We start from the raw sequence: 21584 nt of genomic DNA, 5'->3' as shown, positions 1-21584 counted from the left end.
GAGCCCAGCCCCGCATCCCTCGGCACGGGCACGGCTCGCAGCAAAGAGCCCCATGCTGCCTTCGAAAGCATCGCCCTGACCCTTGGCACGGCACCGCGCTGGGTCCCCGTGGTGCCGGACCCCTCGCACGGGCTGCGGGTCCCCAGAGCTGTCGGGAGGAGGAGGAAGGTGGCTGCAAGCTGCACCCAGCCCATCTCCCCGCCGGGAGACGCAACAACCATCCCAACCATCCCAACCATCCCGGGGGAGCCGGCAGCAACCCCCCCGGTGCCAGGCGAGCCGTGGAGCCGAGGACGGAGCTGGGCAGGGACCCAGCTCGACGCCTCCCAGCGCCCGTACCCGATGCACTCGGCCACGCTGCCCGTCCCGACGCTGCCATCCCGGTGAGCGGGTGGGTGCTAGAACCCCTTTTCCCCGGGCAGGGTGCTGCAGGGACGGGATGGGCACGGCGGGGATGGGTGGGATGGGTGCTCGCCCCCTCCCGGAGCCCCTCGCCCTCGCGCCCCCAACACCCCCTGCTCTCACCTCCCGGGTGCAGCCACCCCAGACGGCTGCAGGATGCTAGGGAGAAGAGATTTTCCCGACGTTAATTAATTAAAATAAACAGCAAATTAAATACAGCAAAATTAAAATAGCTCCGGAAATTAATTTTCAACAAAACCCACCTGGAAAGGCTGGATATTTAAAGAATTAATGGAGCCCTCTGAGACCATAAAGAACCGCTGAGCTCCCGGCATCCACCAGCCCCCTCCGAACAACCCCGGCCTCCCCGGGGACCCCAGGCCATGGGGAAATCGGGACGGCACCCCTGCTCGGAGCCCACCCTGAGCCCACATCCCTCGTCCCCACGCCGGACACCTCGTCTGGGCACTGCCTGCGTGGCCCCGCTCGGAGCCGCCTCGCCGCGCGGCCGCACGTGCCTGCGTGCTGCTGTGCAAGTGCGAGGCAGGGAGGGAGAGGAGGGATGCGGATGAAGGCTGGGGACGCGCCGGCCCCACTCCTGGCACGGCGCAGCACACGGACGCTGCTGCCTGCTTCTCTCCCCGGACACGAGAGCAGGGAGCGAGCACCGCTGGATGGCAGGACCCGCTCCGGCGTGGCACGGCACCCGCATGGGGACATCCCCTCCCAGCCAAAACCTCCAAAAACCGGGCTCCCCAAAGCTCTCCCCATGCCTAATCCCATAGCCGAGGCAGGATTAATAGCAAACAGGCGGCGGGGCTGGGCAAAGCTCCTTACCAGGCGGCACCCATCGGCTGGGGGGTTCCCGAGGGGCTCGGCGGGGTGTGGGTGGGGGGCGCAGCGGGCGAGGTGCCGGGGAGCACCCCCAGCCCTGCCGGCTGCGGTGCCGGCGTGGTGCATGGGGCTGGAAGCCCCCTCGGCCTCCCCGGCCCCGTTTCCTCTCCCCGCAGCCGGGCGTGTGCAGAGGAGCAGCGGCAGGGAAACGCCGGCGAGCGAAAAAGCTCCGGAAGGAAACGGAGAAAGCGAGAAGAAGCCGGCAGGTGGGGAGCAGGAGGGGCCGGGGCCGCCTCCACACCCGCCTCCGAACCCCGCCGTGCCGCCCGCACCCCGAGAGTCCCACCCGGGGAAACTGAGGCACGGGGCGGGCGCGCCCCTCGCACCCCGCAGCCGGCGCTCAGCCCCCCCCCCCCCCTCCCTCTCTGCCGCCCCGCGAGGGAAGCGCACCCCCCGCCGCGGCCGGGATGACACCAGCTCCCCGGCCTCCTCCCGCTCCACCCTGTTCCTGCAGGAACCCAGGAGCCCCGGTGCCGGGCCCGTGGCCAGCGCCGCTGCTCCCGCCCGCGCCTCCCTCCCCGCCTGCGCCCGGGCGCCCGGGGCCGGCCCCAGCCTCGCGCCCGCACCCAGCCCGCGCAGCGCCCGCGGCGTGTCAGGGCGACCTTGGCCCGGCGCCCTGGCCGGTTTCCCCTTCATTTGCCAGCGATGCCGACGGGCAGAGGTGGAGGGCGATGGATTTTTTTTTTTTTTTTGGGCGGGGGGGTCGTTGTTTTTTTGTTTTTTTGGGTTTTTTTTCTACCCCCATCGGGTTTTTCGCCGCGGGCGCTGCGGCGGTGCCGGGCCGCGGGCAGGGCGGCAGTGCCGGGCGCTCCGGGGGCGCTGGGTGGCCGCTTTCCTCCGCACACAGATGGCTGTTCCGACTCAGTCGAGCGCTTGACCTAAATCTCCTCCTGATCCACGGGAGCTGCGGTCCCTCGGCAGCACAGCTCAAGGCGAGGAAGAGGAGGAGGAGAAAGAAGAGGAGGAGGAAGGGAAGCCGGGGCCAGCTGCGGACCAGCGGCAGGGTCACGCCGCGGGGGCCCCCACCCCGGGGCTTGGCGGAGGTGGCCGGGGGGGGTGGAAATCTCCCACGCTTCGAGCCCCGGCGCCCTCTCCCCGTGCGCCTGCGCGCCCGGCCCAGGCCGGGGCCGGGGTAACCGCCCCGGCAGCCTCGACGCCCCGGCAGCCCACTTCCTCGGCGAGGGGCCTCGCGGAGGAAGCTCCAACGGCTCGAAAGTTTCGGCTGTGACTCAGCGGCTGGCTGGGGTGGCCGGGGCCCGGCCCCAAGCTCGCGGGGCCACGGGACCCCAGCGGTTTTGGGGGGACCGGGGGGTTTGGAGGGGGTGGGCGGGGGATTTTTGGGCTCCCCAGACGAGGGCTGTCTGCAGCGCGCCGCGCTCCACCCCCAGTGTCAGAGCAGCCCAAACCGGCTCCCAGCGACAGCAGAAAGCTTTTAAAATCCCCTACGCGCGGCATGACTCACTCCAAAGCCAGTGCCCAAAACAAGCTCCGACACGGAGAGGAATGGAGACGGCAGAGATGCTGGGGGCGGGCAGGAGGGGCTGGGGAGGGCCGGGGAGGGGGGAAAGGGGGAAGAGAGAGGGAGACAGAAGGAGGCAGAGAAAGAGAAGAGGCAGAAATAACAGCATCTGAAACTCTGCCTGCTGGAGGCTAATTGGTTCCGGCACAGCCTGGTTTGTTTGGCAATGTTTCCTCTAATCCTTCAGGCTCTGCGCTCCCAGCCCCAGAGACACTCGGGGACATCTCTCCGCCCGGCACCGACACCCGGCCAGCGCCTCTGCGCCGCTCGGGCCCAATGCTGCCACCCCCCCCCGGGACGGGCACCGCCCGGCCTGGGGTCTCCCCGGTCCCCCCGTGCCGGCTGGCGAGCGGGGAGCACCCCAAGGTGGGGGCACCCGCGGCCCCCTTCGGCCGTGTTGGGCGCGAGGATGCTCGGAGGCGGGTGCAGGAGGCGGCCGGGGCGAGCGGGGCGGCGGAGGGAAGGGAAAGGAAGGGAAGGGAGAGGAAGGGAAGGGAAGGGAAGGAAAGGGGGGGCCCCACGGCCCAGCATGGCCGAGCCAGAGCACTCGCCAAGAGTCGGCAGCTTTGTTCCAGGTGCCGGCTCCCTTTTTTTCATTAGGCTAATGGGATGCGGATGCATTATTCCATTCCACATGCTGCTAATGAACCACTCAGGCCAGTGCATTTGCATTAATGTGCAAAGCACTGGAGGAGGGTGGAGTGGCTGCATCTGGCCAAGCCTGACCTTCCCGCGCCGCCCAGCCTCCCCGACGCACGGCCCCGGCAGCCCCCGAGTGCTGCCGCGCTCCCGCGGCTCCGCGCGGACCCTTGATCTCCCCGGGACGGCTCCGGCACACATTCCAGGACACATTAACCAACCTTGAGCCCCAGTGGCCCCAAGCACGCTGCTGTTGCAGCGAGGTGGCCGCCCGCTGGGCTCCATCACCCTTCCCCGCACAAATCCTGGCCAGGTGCTGGTGCCCCTGGTGTTGGGGACAGTGGCATCCCTCCCGCACGCCCTGACACTCCCCGGGACGCGACCACGTCCTGCAAGGAGACCGCTCGGAGGTGCCTCCCCTTTCGCAGCCACGAGCCCCAGTCCCGTGTGTGTTTGCAGCAGGACCCCCCCAGGCTGCCCTCCTGCCTGGTGCTGTGCGAGGGGAGCGGGGGGCTGTGTCCCCCCCCTGCCCGGACCCCCCCCGGTGCTGGCACTCAGCGCCAGGCGCGGGCGTCATCGGAGCCCTTCGGTTGTTTGTTACAGCTCCCAACTGCCTCCGTCCCCGGAGAGGTTTTGAAGGCGAGTGACCCAAGAACTGGAATGCGCAAAGCCTCCAGCAAACAGAGCCAGCTGCCTGCGCCCGCGCAGGGGGGGCGGCAAGGGGAGAGCAGCCAGCCCCGCGGCACGGCACGGCACGGCATGGCACGGCACGGCGCTGCATAGCACGGCACTGCACGGCACGGCACTGCACGGCACGGCACGGCGCTGCATGGCACAGCACGGCACGGCACAGCGTAGTAAAGCACGGTGCAGCACAGCACAGCACGGCGTGGCACGGCACAGTGAAGCACGGCACAGCGGGGCATGGCACGGCACGGTGCGGTATGGCACGGCACAGCGTGGCATGGCACGGCGCCGCACGGCACGACGTGGCACAGCATGGCACGGCACAGCACAGCACAACGTGGCACGGCACGGCACAGCCCCACGCACGCGGGATGCACGGCCCCAGCCCGCTCTCCCGGGGTGGGCAGCTGCTTGACTAGAGTGAAACGGGGCTGGCACATTCCCAGCTCCACCAGCTCTTGCGAGAGGCCTCGCTCCGCCCCACCAAGCGCCCGAGCCCCCATCTCCCCCCTCCTGCCTCGCTCCCAGCCTGGTTTTTGGAGGCATGCGGGCGTCCTGGCACGGTGACGTGTGCAGGGGAGCCATGTGGGGAGGCTGCGGGGCACCCCACCCACCTGCGTCCTCGGGGGCCTGAAGGACCTCTAGGACAGGGGACAGCACGGTGGCAGCGCCAGGCGCCCTCCCAGGTGCCAGGAGGGCTCTCAGCCAGCGGGAGGGAGGATGAGGACAGCCCTGCTCGCCCTTGGGGGGCCAGCGGGGGCACGGTAGGGTCTCAGGCAACTCCGTGCCCGGCAAGCATGCGAAGCCCCAGCGCCCGAGCGCGTGCACGCGGGTGTCTGGGTTTGTCACAGCCTGGTGAGCAAGTTAATCTCAGGCTCCCTGACACGTGGAATAAAATCGCGATCCCGTAATGGAATTCATTCGTCTTCCTGTCCAGGCGGAGAACAAGCCCCCCGCCACCCGATGGAGCCAGGGCGTGGGAGCCGGGGCCAGGCACCCACCGGGGGGACCCTGCCAGGACCGCACCAGGACCCCACCGAGAGCTTCTGCCTGGGGACGTGCACGGGGCACCACGAAGCACCCACTGCTGTGCCATGTCCCTTTCCCTGGGCACCTCGGCCACATCCACAGGGGGCAGTCGGGGTGGCCAATGTGGGTCAAACCCCCTCGGGTGATCCGGGGTCCCTCCAGACGGGAGCCGGCGTGTGCGTGAGTGGGAAGGGAAACTGAGGCAGGCGGCGGAGCCGGGGCGAGGGCAATGCTGGTGGCAGGAAGAGGACACGGGACAACGTCCCTCTGCCTCTGCTCACCTGCGGTATCGGCAGCGCAGCCGGCCCCAGGGGGCTGCAGAGACGTGCTGTCCTGCGCCACCTGGCCCACGATGGCCCCGCACGGTCCCACGGGGACCAGCGTGACCCCGGGGACTGGGTCACCCAGCACATTTCCCCTGCTGACGCCGCGGCTGTACGTGCTGGAAAAAAAAAAGCCCTTTGGGGACGCCGAGCGGGCCAGGAGGCTGCAGGACAGCCCGGCTGCCACGCTGCTCCGTGCCTCAGTTTCCCCCCAGCACCCAGGGTGCCCCCTGCCCCTGGGGGTGTCCCCCCACGCACCACGGCCAGCAGCGGGCAGCACGGGTACAGGGGGGGCTCTCGCCCCGGCCACACCGGTGTCTGCACCACCTTCGAAGTCCCCTCGGACCAGAGGGACGCCGCGGGTGCCCAGCTCAGCACCCCGACCAGCAGCACCGAGCCCCGATTACGCAGCGCCGAAGGTTCGCCCGCGCTCCTGCAATGTGGGGAGGAGGAGGAGGAGGAGGAAGAGAAGGAGGAGGAGGGCTGCTCCTTCCCGGGCACACAAAGCCCCTTTCATAGGGGCCGCCTTTGGGTTTCCTCCACCAGCCCAGCACCTCGCTGCCTCCTGCCCTGCCAGCGCGGCGAGGCGGGGAGGAACGCTGCGGGGGGAGCGGGGCCGGGTGCCCGGGGCCCGTCCTGGCCCTCGGGGCAGCGCCGGGCACCGGGATTGTCCCTGCCGGTGGCCACGGGAGCACCTCGGGATCCCGCACGCCCTGCGAGGAGGCAGCCCCCCGGGGCTCAGGCTGGGGGATTTGGGTGGCCCCTTCCCTCGGCTCGACCCTCCCTGTAATTTTCGCCTCCCGTCAGCTTTTAATTACACCCCTAATAAAAGTGGCTTGCAGGAAAACGGGAGCTTTGTTGCTTGGGAGCTCATCTGCTCCCGCTGCTCCTTCCCCGCTTTAAACCCTAATCCTCAGCTGGGGACGCTGCAATTAGCCACCGCGGAGCCGGGCACCGTGTCACGCAGGATTAGGGCTCCCTTCGGGGGGGGGGGACGGGGACGGACGGACCTGGCCCCAATGGGTTGATGGCCCCACAAGGGATGGGCTGAGCCCCCCTCCACCGCCCCCAAAATAGCAGCCGGGGCAGGGGGTGGGCGACCTGCGGCCCCGATAACGGCGCTGCAGGAAGAGCAGGTTTGGCAGGAGATTAGTCCGGCGGGGGGGGGAAGGAGGGGGACGAGATGCTCGTTTACAGCCTAAGGCCCCCCCCCCCCCCAGCCACGCAGCCCCCCCCCCGCCCACCCCTTCTGCGGCACCCACAGACCTGCCCCCATCGCTGCTCCAATGCCAGCGCCCGCGGGGTGGTTTTGGGGTGGGGGCGTTAGCGTGGGAGTCGCAGATCTTCGACCCCCCCAGGCGGATAGGCCTGTGGAGGGGGTGGGTGGCTGCGGATGATGGGACTAAAAATGGGGCTGGGGGGGGCCGACACGAGCCCCCTCCCCAAGCCACGTCCCCGTGCTCCCAGCCAGCCCCAGCACCCACCCGCCCAGCGGGCACGGAGCGGCGCTGCCACGCCTGGGGGGACGGTGACAGCCCCGTCCCTGGGCGGGAGGGTGGCACGGGGCAGGGACACGAAACCCCCCGGGGGGGGTAAAAGCCCTGCGGAGCCGTGCTCAGACCTGGCGGAGGGGCCAGATTTGGCACGGGGACGGGGACACGGGGCCCTCGTGCGTGGTGCGGCGGCCACGTGCAGGGCGCGGCGCAGAGGGAAGGCTCACCGGGTTGGGCTGTTCGGCCCCTTGCAGCCCCCCAAAAAAAGCTCCTGTGCATGGCTCCCCCCGTGCCTGCTCGCCAATCAGCCTCTTCCCGAGCAGGCGCTCGTTAGCGGCCGTTCATTAGGAGCCCTCTGGGAGGTGGAAGGTACCCGGGGCACCTGCACCTCCCTCTAATGAGCTGCAGCGCCAGCGCCGCGCCCCCAGCTGCAGAGGGGACCTTTGGCACCGCGGGGCCCTGGCGTGGGGGCTGACCCCCCACCCTGACCCCGGTGTAGGGTCCCCAGGCCAGGACAGCAGGGAGGGACGCGGGGACTTGAGTCACGGAGACAATTGCAGGCGGTGGCAGCGGCCGAGGGACGCCCCGAGCTCCCTGCCCTGCACCCATGGGTGCTGCGAGAGGGCTGCGGGCACAACGAGGGCGCCGATGCCTGGCGCGCTGCATCCCACCGGCACCCACGGCGATGCTCAGCCCCTGCACGGCGCACCGGTGTCCTCGGGGCCGTCCCTTTCCCATGGAGGGTGGCCCCAGAAGGGGACAGGGCCCCCGGTGTCCCAGCCCTGGGGACATTTCCCCCGCCAGCCCCCAGCAGGGCGCAGCGGGGGGCGCAGCCCGGCGAGGGGTCCGGGGATGCTCCCGCTGCACCAGGCCCCCGCCGCGGCTCCGAGCTCCCCCCCCCCAGCTCCACGCAGCCCCCAGCCCTGACCCGCGCGGGGCTCTCCCTCGTTAGTTAATGTTTACTCGGCTTCGTTAGCGCCAGCGCATTGCCATGGCAACCCTGCAAGCTGCGCGCCGCCATCGGCGCCGCCGCTGCCACGAGGCGCGGGGACGGCACGTGGGGTCGCCGCGGGCCCCCCGCCGCGGCCACCGCCCGTCCCCGCTATTTGGGGCTGGGGGGGACAAAGAGGGGGGGCGCGGGGACATCGGGGTTCGCCTCCTGCTTGCCGGGGTGGGGTGGTGGCCCCGTGTCACCCGGATGGGGTGACAGCAGCCTGCGCTCGCCCCCGTGCCAGGCCGCCTGGGCGCTGCATGATTTATAAAACAGGAGCAGAGGGCTGGGAGGCAGCTGCCACCCTGCCCAGCGTCACGGGGCCACCGAGCGCGGTGGCCTGGTGGCACTGCGGCCCCGCCGACCGGGAGGGACAATGGGGACGCCGGTGCCTGCAGGGCTGGCAGAGCCACGGGGTGAGCAGATGCCACCCTGGGCTCTGCGGCACGCGGCTGTCGCGGCACGTGGGGACATCCAGCGCGTCCCCGTGTCCCCCGCGCTGGTGCTGAACCCCACGCTGAGCCCGGCGGCTGCAGGAGCCCACCGCAAACAGCTCGGTTTTGGGTGACGCCGAGGTCCAGCCAAGACACCAGCCCCACGCCGAGCCCCGGCTGCACCCCAGCAGCCTCCAACAAGGGCAGGATGCGGCCCCGGCGCGCTCCCCTGCTGCCTGCCCGTGCCACCGGGCTCCGCTCGCTACGGCAAACAGGTTTTCCTTAAGCCTTGCACAATTCGCCCGCCTCCTCCCCCTGCCAGTCCCACCTCCGGGCCGCGGGAAGGCTGAGTTGGGGCTTTAATTTTTCATTATTAATTTCCCATCAACGCCGAGAGGCGCCGGTGCTCGCCCAGCTGCCCCCAGCATCGCCCCCCGCGCTCCCTCGCGCTCTCCTGGAGATCTGCACCGGCTGAAGGCGAGCCAGGCTGCCGATAGGATTAATTCTGCATGACTGCCCATCTCCACAGGGGTATCTAAGACCCTCAGGCCTGCAGCAATCTTTAAAATTCCTCCAGCCCAACTTAATTCCCTCTTCCTGCAGAGCTGGCGCATCTGCTGCAGTCAGGCACGGAGAGAGAGAGACGGAGGGAGAGGGGAGATGGCACCCAGGACGCGGCGGCGTGGGGAGAGGGGTGGGGAGGGGCTGGGGGAAACTGAGGCACGCTGGGGACAGCCCCGGGGACGGGGTTTTTGAACGGGTTCAGCCCTCGGCCCCCTGGTCCCGGTGCGCTGTCACCCCCAGCACGCTGCCAGCCCCCAGAAGCAGGAGGCTGACTTGAAAATGCCATTTTTTTTCAACTACCCGCGGGCTCTGCCTCGTTGGAGGGCTTCTTCCCTGCCCCCCCCGCACTCCTCCTCTGCTTCCCTGCAGCCCCCGGGGACAAAACACCAGGACCGAGCATCTCCCCCAGGCACTGCGGGGCCTGGGATTTGGGGACAGCTCCTGGAAACGCAGCCGTGGCTGGGGAAAGGCACCCCCCAGCACGGCCTGCGGGTGCTGAGCCCTCCCCAGCTGCCCCTGCCGCATCCCTGGAGCTCCCCAACATCCCCCCGAGATCCTGGGGGGCTGCGAGGATGAGCCCCCCAGCACCAACCCGACAGCCGTGGGGCACGGAGCGGGGCCCCAGCCCCGCTGTCACCCCCACGTCCCCAGGTGAGGCTCCTGTGGGACGAGGACCCCAACGTCACCCATGGGAGCCACGCACGGGAGCTGCAGGACCTCGCCGAGACACCACCGACCGCAGCCGGGCTGGGGACCCCCCCAAACCCCCCCGTGTCCCCCTGCGTTTCCACGGCTCGGCCTCCACCACAACCTCCGGGGGGGCTGCAGGGAGACCTGGGGGGCACTGCCAAACTCCTGCCTCTGCCAGCACCGGGGCTGGCCGCCATCCTCCTCCTCCTCTTCCTCCTCCTCCTCGCCGGCAGCCGCCGCCAAAGGCAGGAGCCCCGTCCCTCTGCCTCCTTCCCCGCACCTTGCCCCGCTCTCCTGGCAGGCAGGAGGCAGGAGGGGAGCGCAGCCCACCCCAGCTGCTGGCGGAGCTGGGGCTACGCGCATTTAAATCACTTATATCTTTACTTTCTCCTGCGCTGGCTGTGAGATGGGCTTTTTTTGCATGCGTAATTAGGGGGTGGAACAGATGGCGGAGGGTTCGTTTAAAGTAATGCATCCATTAAAATAACCTTCGCTGTCGGGGACTGCGCTCCGACAGGGGCCTGCTTCACCGGGGGCGGCGGGGAGGGGGGGGGCTTTGTTCTGCGGGAAGGGGTCGGACTTTGGGAAGGTGGCTGCGGGATGCATCGCCCCGCTTACGGGGGCGACGCCGCTCTGGGTGCGCCGTCCCATGTTACCATCACGCGCAAGACTGGGAGCCTGGACCAAACTGGGGCTGAACTGGGGCTCGGTTGGTCCTCTCCAGGGCTAACCCAGTCCTTCCCAGGGCTAACCTGGTCCTCTCCCAGGCTAACTGGGTCCTTTCCAGGGCTAACCCGGTTCTCTCCGGGGCTCAGTTTCCATAGCAATACCATGGGCATCTCGCAGCGAGATGGCGGGGATGGGAAGTCCTCTGGCCAGCCCTTTGGGCCAGCCCTCCAAGCATCGCCCACGGTGGTGGGTTTCGGAGGAGCTTCCCCATAACTGGGGGGGATTTGCTGCTTGGTGGGGCACCGGGGTGAGGCTGAGGGTGGGCACGGTCCCCGCGGTCCCCACGCGGGGCAGCTCCGGCCGTGCGCGTTGGTGCACGGGGACCGCGGGGACCGTGCCCACTGCCGCCCACCCCTGTCCCACCGCCTGGCTCCTGGCACGGGACAGAAGGGAACAGCTCGCCTTTCCCATCCACCAGCAGCCGCCTCTCCTGTTTCAGGCTCCCGGGAGAGGCAGGAGGCTTTGTTCAGGAATCGGAGGAGCGGAGGCCAGAGAAAGCGCGAGTGCCCTGCCAGCTCTTGTGTTTCACTCCCGAGGAATGCCGGGGAGGGGAGGGGAGCGCGGCTCCCCCCTCCCCGACACGGGCTCCGGGCCCGGCTGCAGGGTGCTTTGCTGCTGCAGGGAGGAAGAGGAGGGCGTGGGGATGAAGGACAGAGGTCCTACAGCTATTTCGGGGAGGTGGGCGGCATCAGCACGGCTCGCGGTGGATGCGGTGGCATCCGCGCCGGGTGCCCGTGGCGGCACGGCAGTGCCACGCTGGTCCCGTTGGGGCAGCCGTAAGAATTCCAAGCAAGAGCCGCCGAGGAAACCTTACACCCTGTCTCGGACGAGAGGAGAAGCACCCATGGGTGCCCTGAATCTGGGGAGAGGCGCACACCACCACCAGCAGCAGCGTCAGGGCCGGGGAAGGGCGAGAACCGCAGCGAACCCAAAGCCACCCATGCGTGCTCAAATATTTCGTGTGCACTTGCTGAGGTGCCTCTGCTGCCTGCGGGGCATCTCCGCGTTTGAAGCAGCAGAGGGGAGCCGACCTGGGAACAGGGGGGGATGGGGAGCAAACGCCAGCCCCGGGGGATAAGGGGGGGGGGTGTCTCTCCTTCCCAGCTGGGCTGGGGGTGGGCACGGCAGGCCCTGGGCTGCCCCCGGCCCCGGGGATCCCAAGGAGGGCTGGGATAAGCTGAACTCAGCTGTGCAGAGCTGCCCAGCCCTCGCCTCCCCCAGCCTGGCCACGGCCCCCCAGCCACACGTCTCCTCCTCCTCCTCCTCCTCCTCCTCCTCCTCTCGCCAATCCCCTGTGCTCGCTCACTCGCAGCACCCTGGGGAGTCCCCGAGCACCGGCGTGGCCCAGGGCAGAGCCCGTGGCTGCGGCAACGCGGCGGCCGATGCCGGCACCCTGCAGCTCCGTGCGAGCAGCGAGACGCCGACGGCAGCCCCGGCGCACGGCGAGGGCCGGGGGGCCACGCAGCACGGCACCGCACCGGGGAAAGCGACGGCACCAGGGCTGGGGGCACCCCGCAGGGCCGAAGCGCCCCATTTCGCCCCGCTCCCATCCCTGTGGCTCACCCCTTTCCCTGCTCACCTGAGGTTCTTCCCCTCCTGCTTTCCCCGCCAGGCCCCTGCGCCTCCATCCCACCGGCACCCCCCTGGCACCCCGCGTCCCGCCGGCACCCACCGGTCCCGGCCAGGCCACAAAGCCAGCGGGAAAACCTCTCCCTGCGACCTTCCAGCCTCCCCACATCCGCGCCGGCTCCTCCAGCTGCGCGGCGAAGGCGGCGGGTCTGGGGGGGCCGCGGGCGGCCCCCCGCTCGCCAAGAACAATAGCGCCTTGTTGCAGCCCGGCTCCGGCCTCTCCTGGCCGCCGGGCTGCCAGCACCTCCCTGGGCACGCCGCTGGCCGCGCTCACCTCTACGTCTCGCTCGCTGTTTCCCAGCTCCCTCCTGACAAATCCCCGTTCCCGAGCGCTTCTCCTCCCCGCGGGTCCATATTAAGCTACATTCTCCTTTCAGCTGGGTGGAAAACAGCAGTAATAACCATGTGGAGAGAGCCGTGCCCCCCACCTCCACTTCCCTCCCACTTTGGGGTTCAAATTTCATTTCAGCAAAAAAGCTTCCCCCGCCTCCAATTTCTTCCCCCAAACCGAGTCGCTGTCGTCTCGTCTGATCTCGGCAGGGGCCGTATGGATGCTCAGCTCCTCCTGGTTCAGGATCTGCTGCCAATCTGGACCTCGCAAACTGGTTCTCACACAGCTCCCGCCTAGCGCCTCCCTCTCAGCATTTATTGTCCCTCCTCAGCCACCGAGCCCCAGCCCGCTCCCGTGCCACCGCCCCGGGTGCCCCTCGCTCCTCGGGCGCTTCTGTCCCGAGCCGAGCCACCAAGTTTGCCAGGGCGAGATTTATTCCCGGCGAATTCCCTGGGGGCCGGCAGCTGGAGGAGCCCGGCGCGGCCCCGCCGCCTGCAGCGGAGCAGCCTCCCTCTCTCCCGCAGCTGAAGATCTCATCTCCCTCGCCCAAGGCGCTCCTCCGTCCTCCTCCAGATATTTTAGGCCCAGGTTTTGCGAGGAATTTACAGGCGCCGAGCCCAAGCCGATGCGCTGAAGTCAGCAGGAGGCGAGGAGCGTGCGCAGGGCTCGGGGCCCCGGGGGCGGCGGCGCGGGGAAGGGATGCTGCTCCCGCCGCCTGGAGCTCGTTTCGCCGCGGGAAGGGCAGAGGTTGGGGCTGGCGGGTGCCAGAACCGCTCTGCTCTCCCTCCGCCAGGACCGACACCACGTTGCGCCTCTCCCTCATCTCCCCCGCGTCGCGCCAGGCGAGGCCGTGCCGGCCCTCACGCCTGCGCCGGGTTGGTTTTTGGCCGGGGAAGGGGGTCCCCGCGCCCGGGCGCCCCCATGGCACCGCGTCCCCTGCCAGCACCCACCTGGCGCCCACCCTCACCGCCGCCATCCGCGCGCCAGCCCCGTCGCCGCACGCTGCCCGCACATGTGCCGACCCCTCCCGCTCACGCCTGCTGCCCCCCCGCCCCCTTTCCCTGCATCGCCCGAGCCCCCCGCCAGCCCCCCGAATCCCCACCGCCTCGGCGTCCCCGGGGGCTTCGCCCCGGCGCGGAGGGAGTCCCCGGCGCTGCGCCTGCCTTTGTCACGGCCCCACTGGCACGCACCCGTCCTACGTGCTCCGACAGGTGAGCCCCCGGGGCAGCGTTCCTGCCTGGGCCAGTAACTGTCCCCACCGGGCAGCCGGTTCCACCCGGCACGTCCCTCCCTCCTTCCCCGCTGCATCCCGGCCGGCGAGGCGCACGGGGAAAAGGGGGGGGGCCGGCGGATTTAATGAGCTCCCCGGAGGCATCGCCGCGCGCCCCCCTCCCGCGCCCGGGAAGCGTCGCTCTGAAACACAACCCTCGGTGGCAGGGCTGGAAATAAAAAATGATTAAAAAAAAAAAAACAAAAAAAACACAGGGCACATCGCTCTTCCCCCCCCCCCCTCCTCCTCTCTTCCCCGCCTCCCCCAGCTTTTTTTTTTTGCTCTCCTGCCGATGCCAAAGACCCAGCCGGGCTCTTGTGCTTTCACTCGCAGCTGCAGCTGCCGATTTTCGCTGTAAGCCCTTGTGCCTAGAAGGCCCAGAGCGAGGGATTCTGGGACGCGCTGATTGAAGACAGCACCAGCGCGGAGACCATTGCTCAGACTTTCCCTGTCTGTCGCCCCAACGCTCAACCCACAGAGAGGGAAATAAAAAAAAAAAAAAAAAAGAAGAAAAGAGGAAAAAAAAAAAAAAAGGCAGAGAGCAAAACGGACTCGCGCTCACCCCTTCCCACCCACGCGGCGCTGCGTGCTTCGCTGCGCCGGCACCGCGCGGGCGCGCGCCAGCCCTCGCCCGGGTCACCCAGCCCGCGGGGACGGACCCCGAAACCGGGCGGTGGAACTGGGTGAAGCTGGGTGAAACTGGGCTGCGTGGCGCCCAACCACCCCCGGAGCGCGTCGGGCCCCTTGCAGTGCGGAGCTTGCCGTGCGCCGCGGCACGAACTCGCAGCGGGCGCCTCAGAGGCACCCTGTTTGCGTCCCCGCTACGGTGTTTTGGGAGGAAAATAATAACAGCGCGGCTTTCGAGCTACCTTTTGCAGCACGAGGGAACGCCGGCACGCAGGGCCGGGCAGCGCGCACCCGGTGCCGTGCACCACACGGCCGGATCCTCGCGCAGTGCCCCGGGATGGGAGCGGCGGGAGCAAAGCCCTGCAGGTGGGGGAGCCCCGCACGCACCGCGGCGCCCCACGCCGTGCTGGGGCCGTTGGGGTGCTCCCAGAGCTGGGCAAACACCCTGGGCAAACGTCCCCAGGTCCCTTCTGCACGCAAAGGCCACCGAGGGAGGGGGTCCCCAGCAGAGGGGTGCAACGGCCACTGAATGCTCACCCACCCCAGACCCCCGCACGGGACCAGGACATCGCTCGGCGCATCGCCCCGCTAACCCCGGAGCAGCAGGACCAACGCCAGCCTCGACGGACAAGCAGTGGGGAGCGGAGGGACACGGAGCACGCCGCGACCCCGCGATTTACGCCGGGGGCTGCACCTCGCCCCTCCCGAGACGGAGCCCGCAGAACCACCCCAGCCATTTGGGGGGGCTTCGCAGAGCATCCCCCAGAGACCCGAGCCCACCCCGGCACCGGCACCCCCCGAGGACCGCGAGCGGGCCGCCCGGCGCATCCCAACCCCGAAATTTGCCGCGCTGGGGAGAGGACGGGGGGGGTCTCAGCGCAAGCCGGGGGCCACCCCGCATCCGGGCGGCCCCACCACAGCCCAGCATCAGGCAGCCGGCCCCGCGGGGGGGCCCCGCTCCGTCGCCAAGTGACCCCCCTCCGGCCCCGTCCCTCCTGCTCCCCCCAAAACGCTCCCGTCGCGAGCCCGGAAGTAGGAAACAGCCCTCCCCAGTGCTGCCCTGTTTACCAAGAGCTGGTTCCAAGCACTCGGGAGAATAGCAGGAGCATTTCAAGGCCCTGTTTCCACTCGGCTGACACACACTATTTATAGAAGCCCACAATTCTCCCAGAGCTTTCCTCGGGATCTCAGCAGAAATAGCCTGCCCTGGGTCTCTGCTGCCTCCTCTAAGGAGGCCAGGGCAGCGCCGGCCCCCCCCCCCCCCCCAGGCTCCCTATAACCTTCCACGGGCTTCCATCGCTTCTCCCCCGTCGGCCGCCCGCTCCCCGCGCGTCCTTGGCTCCCCCGGCCCCGCCGCGGTGCCAGCCCCTCGCCTCTCCCCCCCCCGGCCGCCTCCGGCTCCTCCCGGCCCGGTGCCGGCGGGCGCGCGGCGGCTTCGGTGGCGGAGGGAAGGAGCCGGGCTCCGGTTCGGTACGGGGAGCTGCTGGTGGTGGCGGTGGTGGTGGTGGTGCTGGGGGGCAAATTGTGGGGCTGGGGTGGGGGGAGGCGAGAGCGGCCGGGCGAAAGCCACCTCCTCGCGCCTAACTGCATTGGAGCGCGGCGGAGCCACGGGGGACTCGCACCAGGGATGGAGTTGGCCTATTCAGGTTACAGAGACATGGCAGAGCGGAATTTGGCGCCGCGCCATCCCTTCTCCAGCCCCCCCTCCCTCAGCCCCCCCCTTCCCTCCCTCCCTCCTTCCTCCCCTCCCCACCACCAGCACCACCAGCACCACCACCACCCTCCCCTGCAAATTCCTGAGACCAGCAGGAGAGCCAGTGTAAGGGGACACCTGGGGGGGGGGGTTGGTTTGGAAAGCCTTGGGGGCCGCGCGGGGCCCCCGCTTCGGCCGCGTGCCCCCCGAAAGCCCCCCGCTCGGGTTCCCGGCTGCAAAGCGTCGGGCAGGATGCGTGCCCGCGCCCTCGGGGCTCACTTCTGCTCTCTGTCACGCCAGGATAAATCTGGAGTGACTCCCCGGCGCGCCGGGGGCTCGCAGCAGCACACAATGAGCTCAGACCGCGGCTTTTGGTCGCTGCTCTCGCAGCAGCCGGCCAAGTGGCTTCGTGCACAAGGCCACCTGGTCGCGGCCGGGGCCAGTTCCTCCCACGGCAAGTAAACAAGCGGGGACCCGGCCGCCTCCACCTGCCCCCAGGCCTCCCTCCCCGGGGCTTTTCGAGGCCGCCGTCGGCGTGACCCCCGCGGGGCGGCCGCAGCTCCCCCCCGCCCCCCGGGGTCCCCGCGGTCCCCGGTGCCGTGCGCGTGCCGAAGAAGCGGGGGGCTCGGAAACGGGGTGCCGGGGGGGGGTGAGGTGGAGGGGGGGGGGTGCGTGGAAGGATCCGATGGCCAACCACGTTTTGGGGTGGCCGGGGGGGGGGGGGGGGACGGACGGCAGCAGAAGCCACAGGCACCCGCCGAGCCCTGCGCGAGGGGAAGGCGCCGCGGAGAGCACGAGTTGGGGCCAGCGCCCCCTCCCCGGTGCCCCCCGCCGCCGGCTCCCCGCGCACCCCGCCGGGCTGCAAGGGGGCAGGGGGGGGGGGGCAGGCTCTGCCCTGGGGGTCAGGGGGTTGGTTGGTTGGGGGGGGGAGCTCCTCACGCCCCCCAGGGCTGCGAGGATAACCCCAAATTTTGTTGACATGTTCCGTTCCGCCTTCTAGCGGACGGAGCCGGCTCTGACAGCTGTCACTCAGCGCTCGCAGCCCGGGGGGGAGCCGGGGGGGGGGGGGGGGGCCGGCCGGGGGAGGCGGCTGAACTCGTGCAAATGGGGCACGGCGGGGGATTTTTTTTTTGGGGGGGGGGGGGGGAGGAGGGGGCGATCGCCAGGACGCCCCCCCCCCCCCGTCTCCCCCCTCTCCCCTCGCCCCCCTCTCCCCTCCCCAAGTGCCATTAAACTCCTGCAATTTGGCACCAACTCGCCGCGCAACTTCAGCGGGGGGACAGCGGGGGACACACACACACACACACACACGGTGGGGGGGGGGCGCGCCTCCCTCCCCCCCCACCCTCTCTACCAACAAGCTGGGTGCCCCCCGACGACACCCCCTTTCCCTCTCTCCCTCCCTTTCTCCCCCCCCCCGCCCCTCCGCCTCCCCACCCACGACCCCCCCCCCGCCCCCCCCGCCTCCAGCCACGACCCCCCCCCGGGTCCCAGCCTCACACAAAGGCAACGGTGGTGGTGGGGGGGGGGGTTTGGGGGGGGGGTACACACGGACACCCCGGTACTCACCCGCCGGCTGCTGCGCTCCGAGCCCCCCGGAGCCCGCCCGCTTGGGGAGGCTCCTGCCGTCCGCCGGGGCTGCGTCCTGGCCGCCCGCGGGAGTCCCGGAGCCCTCGGCACCGCTCGCCACCTTCAACGAGAGCATTTCCAGCGCCTCCTGCTCACATTCTCCCCAGGCAACTCCGCTCCTGCCAGCCCGCCCCCTCCTCCGTCCCCTGCCTGCTCTTTTCCTCTCGCCTTTCCTCCTTTCCCCTCTTCCCCCCCAAGCCCCCCCACCCCTATTTGATTTTTTTTTTTGCCCTGTTTTTTTTTTCCTCTCTCCCCCTCTGCCTCTCGGCTTTTTATTTTTTTCCCCTATCCTCCTCTTATTTTTTTTCCTCCTTTTTTTTTTTTTTTTTGCGGTCCGCTTTTTTTTTCCCCTCCTCTGTTTTTTTTTTAATTTTTTTTCTCTCTCCACCCCCCCCGCCACCCCCCACCCCCCCCCCCCCCTCACCCCCCCAACCCCTTCGCCTCGCACACACACACACAAAAGGCAGCGGAGCGGGAGGCGGAGGGGAACCGACCTCCCCTCTGCGCCTCCGCCGCTCAGCCGCCTGCGGAAAGCAAAGAAAGACACAGCGCAGCAGAGCCCTGGCTTGCTGCTGCCTCCCCCCTTCCTCCTCCTCCTCCTCCTCCTCCTCCACCTCCTCCTCCTCCTCCTCCTCCTCCCTCGCTCTTGCCTTCTGCCGCTCCCGGCTTTGTGGGGGCTGGGAAAGGGGGGAGCGGAGCCGGCGGCGCGGCGCGCCCTGCCCTCTCCGTGCGCGGCGGGGACCGCGGCTCCGCTTCGCTCCGCTGTCAGCGGCACGGCCAGCATCCGGCACCCCGGGGAGCCGTGCAGCACCGCCGGGGCATGCCGGGCCTTGTAGTCCTTCCTTCTTTCCCCCCCCCGCCTTCTCGTTTCTCTTCCCTCCTTCCTTTTTCCCCCCCCCCGCCCCTTCTCCTCTCCCCGCTTTTCTCCTCCCCGTCGCTGCCGAGCGGGGAGGGGCGCAGAGGGGCGCGCAGCTCCGCGCTCTGCTTGGGGAGGGGGGATCAATTTTTTTCTGGGGGGGGGCATCCCGGGGGGTGTTTTGCCCCCCCCACCCCCCCGCCGGGATGCCCCCCCGCCTCCCCAAGTGGGATGCGCGGGGCGTTGCTGCCCTCTCCCGGGTTGCACCCGCACTGCGCTCCCCGTTAGGATGCGGGCTTTGGGGGGCACGCAGGCAGCCCGCGGAACCCACCCCCCCCCCCGCCCCAATCCTCGGTCCGAATTTTACCCCGTGACACACCCCCTCGAAGCCACCTAATTAGCCTTTTTTATTTTTTTTTTCCCCACTTTATTTATTTATTTTTTTAAAGTTAGCCGTGGCTAGGGCCTGGCGGCACTGGAAACTTCCCCGCTGCTTGCTAACACCCCGCTCCTCCATCCCTAGGGCACGGTGCTGTGCAGGGATCCCCTCTTGGCCACGTCCCCCTCGGCACGGAGGGGACACCGGGGGGGCAGGCGGTGACCAAAGCCACCCAGGACGGTGGCGGCGGAGCGGGGAGATGTCCCCCAGCTGCCATCACGCCCCGTGACCTCCCTCCTCGTGGCTCCTCGAGCATCCTCAGCGCCTTCCCTCCAAGGCTCCGCCGATGTTAATGTTCCCAGAGCCAGCAGATACAATATAATTAGCGCAGATAATCCCACTGATGTTTGTTGTGACATCGTGGTTTGGTGAGTGATGAGTGAAGGGTTAACTCCAGGGAATTGGGAATATTGCCTGGCTGCTAATAACACGTGAGTCATCGATGAAATAACACATGGGTGCAGGGAGACACACAGCACCTGGCTTTACAGCAGCCCTCTGCCTCACCGGCGCGCTGCGCGTTGGGTTTTGATGCGTGGTCTGGGATCAACAGGCGGCAGGGAGTGAATCCGCGCCCAGGATACGTGCCGGGCTCCCCAGCTCCGCCACCAGACTGGGACAAACTGGTTCAACTGGGGTCGGATCGAGAGCTGCCTTCCAGCATGGACTCATCGCCGCGCTTCGTATCCGAAATGCCAGCGGCTCCGTCCCCGGGCTCTGCTCACCCCAGCAGGCTCGGATTTGGGACCGGGGTGAGGACGGGGACCCGTCTGCATCGCTCCCAGCTCCTGGAAACCGTGCGGAGAGGAGGCCCGGCGCTCCAGCCCGGTCAGCAGAGGAATCTGCACACGCAGACAGGATCGCTGCAATTGCTGGTGGCTGAGTGAGCAACTTTGCAGGCTTCCTCGTCCCCTCGCCCTGAATGTCAGCTTTGAATTTTCTTGCTATTTTTAGGGGTGGTTCAAAACCGAGGAGGATCCCTCCCCGCTCGCCTCGCGGGGCTTTGCACCGTATGAATATTGCAAGGCTGTATCTTGATGTACCTGCCCTGCGTGCGCGTGTGCCGTGGGACAGCGGGACAGAGGGATGCCTTGCGTGTGCGGGGAGAGAAGGAGGTCGTGCAGAAAACATTACATTGCAAGCAGAATGGGTTGGAATGTAAAAGATTTATTAATTTAATCCGAAGCATTAAAAGGTCATGTATTAATCAAAGAGATGCTTAAAACTGTCAAAGTCCTTTGTCAGGTTTGAAGTGCATCTCTATAGTTATCATAAAATATATATATCCGTCTGGCATGGAGCCCTCGCCAGGGCTGGGAGCGGGCGAGAAGGAGCAAAGCGAGGTGCTTCGCAGTGGGGTCCCTGCAGAAGGGCACCCGCCGGGGCTCTGCCGGGCTCCCATGGGTGCCCAGCACCCCCACATGGAGCTGGGTGACCCTGCTTGTCCCCAGGCGCGGGTTTGTCCCCAGCTTGAGTCCAGCTGGTGGTCCCCGGTGGTCCCCAGCTGGCCGCAGGGCTGCTTTGGGGCAGGATGCTCGTGGGGGTGGATTTTGGAGAGGGGTCCCCCATCACCCCGAGCCCCCACAGCTGCGGGCGGGCAGCGGTGCCAGGGGGCGTCGGGGCGGGGGGCGCAGTGCCCACGCCACCCGTGTCCCGGCCCCACGCGTGGCCGGCCCCCCGGTGCCACGGGGCGGGGGGGGGGTGGCTGAAACGGGTCCCCAGGGCCCCCCGGGTCACCCGGGCCCCCCCGTCCCTCTCGCAGCCAAGTGCTGTGTCAGCAGCGTTGGCGTGGACCTACGCTACCATCTAGCGGCTGCTTTGCCGAGCCGGGGCCACCGCTGTCCCCGGGTCCCAGCCCCGTGTGTCCGGTGGCCGCACCGGATTGAGACCCCCCCCCCCCCCCACCCTGTGCCCACCCACCGCTACCCAAAGCCAGGGAGGGGTTTGAAGGCTCTGCTCGCCACCCTCCTTGAGATTATAGGGTCACCCGGTGACCCCACCGCCTTGTCCCCACGCTGCATTTGTCCCCCGAGAGCTTGTGGTGGCTTTGCTTGTTAGGGGCAGCAGCTGGGACCCCCCCTCCCAAAGCCACCCCCGGGTGGGATCTGGGGGCTGGGGGGGCTGGGAGACAGCGGGGGGAGAGGGGTGCGTGGTGGGTGGGCGCCAGGAGGGGATGGCAAGGGGGGGTGCTGCATGTGGGAGCTGCCTTTGGGGTGGAGAGCAGCATCCCCCGACCCCAATTGGGGCTGGGGGCTTCCTGCCCCACTGCCGATGTTGGGGCCGTCCTGATTTTACCCCAATAACTGCAGCAGAAGAGACCTCGCCCCCGTGCCTCCGAAGCCCTGGAGCAGGGCGTTCCCCAGGCAGCAAACCCATCCTGGATTTAGGATTTTGCCGAAAAGCAAACATCTCAGTGCCACCCGGCAGCACCAGGTCCCAGCAGAACATCGCTGCTGCTGCGACACCTCCGCGGCTGCCACGCTTCGCCTCGCTCCTAAAACCCCACGGCCCCAAACCCCCCGCCAGCAGCAGGGTCCTGGGTCTGTGGGGCCGAAGCGATGGGGAGAGGTGGGGGCAGAAGGGGCCGTGCCGTCGGGTAGCGCCTGCAGCGGGCGAGCAGCCGCGCACAGCCTGCCTCGCTCCCCAGCTGCAGGCACAGATGTTGCCGTGGCCGTTCCCAACCCTCGGCTGCTTTTTCCATGGAAAAATGCGTCCC

General features: G+C 68.6%; 1 protein-coding gene across 6 annotated transcripts in view; it reads right to left on the bottom strand.

Moving 5' to 3' along the window:
* Positions 1-18430, bottom strand: part of AHDC1 (AT-hook DNA binding motif containing 1) — a 52592-nt gene extending 34162 nt beyond the window's left edge. Inside the window, exons 1-2 of one of the 6 annotated variants that reach the window (XM_066982702.1) lie at positions 18224-18430; positions 17514-17634 (exon numbers count right to left, since the gene is read on the bottom strand). Coding sequence is in view for 2 of the 6 variants with exons in the window: in XM_066982699.1 (XP_066838800.1) it covers positions 12298-12487 (190 nt within the window). In the remaining 4 variants the exon portion in view is untranslated. Of the gene's footprint in view, positions 1-1239; positions 1618-12297; positions 12504-12531; positions 12645-17513; positions 17912-18067; positions 18194-18223 lie in introns of those variants that run through there. The other 5 variants (XM_066982708.1, XM_066982700.1, XM_066982710.1 and 2 more) reach the window with 5 other exon arrangements.
* Positions 18431-21584: the final 3154 nt, after the last annotated feature.

The sequence above is a fragment of the Anser cygnoides genome, chromosome 24 (genome assembly GCF_040182565.1).
Source record: "Anser cygnoides isolate HZ-2024a breed goose chromosome 24, Taihu_goose_T2T_genome, whole genome shotgun sequence".
Classification (NCBI taxonomy): Eukaryota; Metazoa; Chordata; class Aves; order Anseriformes; family Anatidae; genus Anser; species Anser cygnoides.
This window is presented reverse-complemented; position numbering and strand designations above follow the sequence as displayed.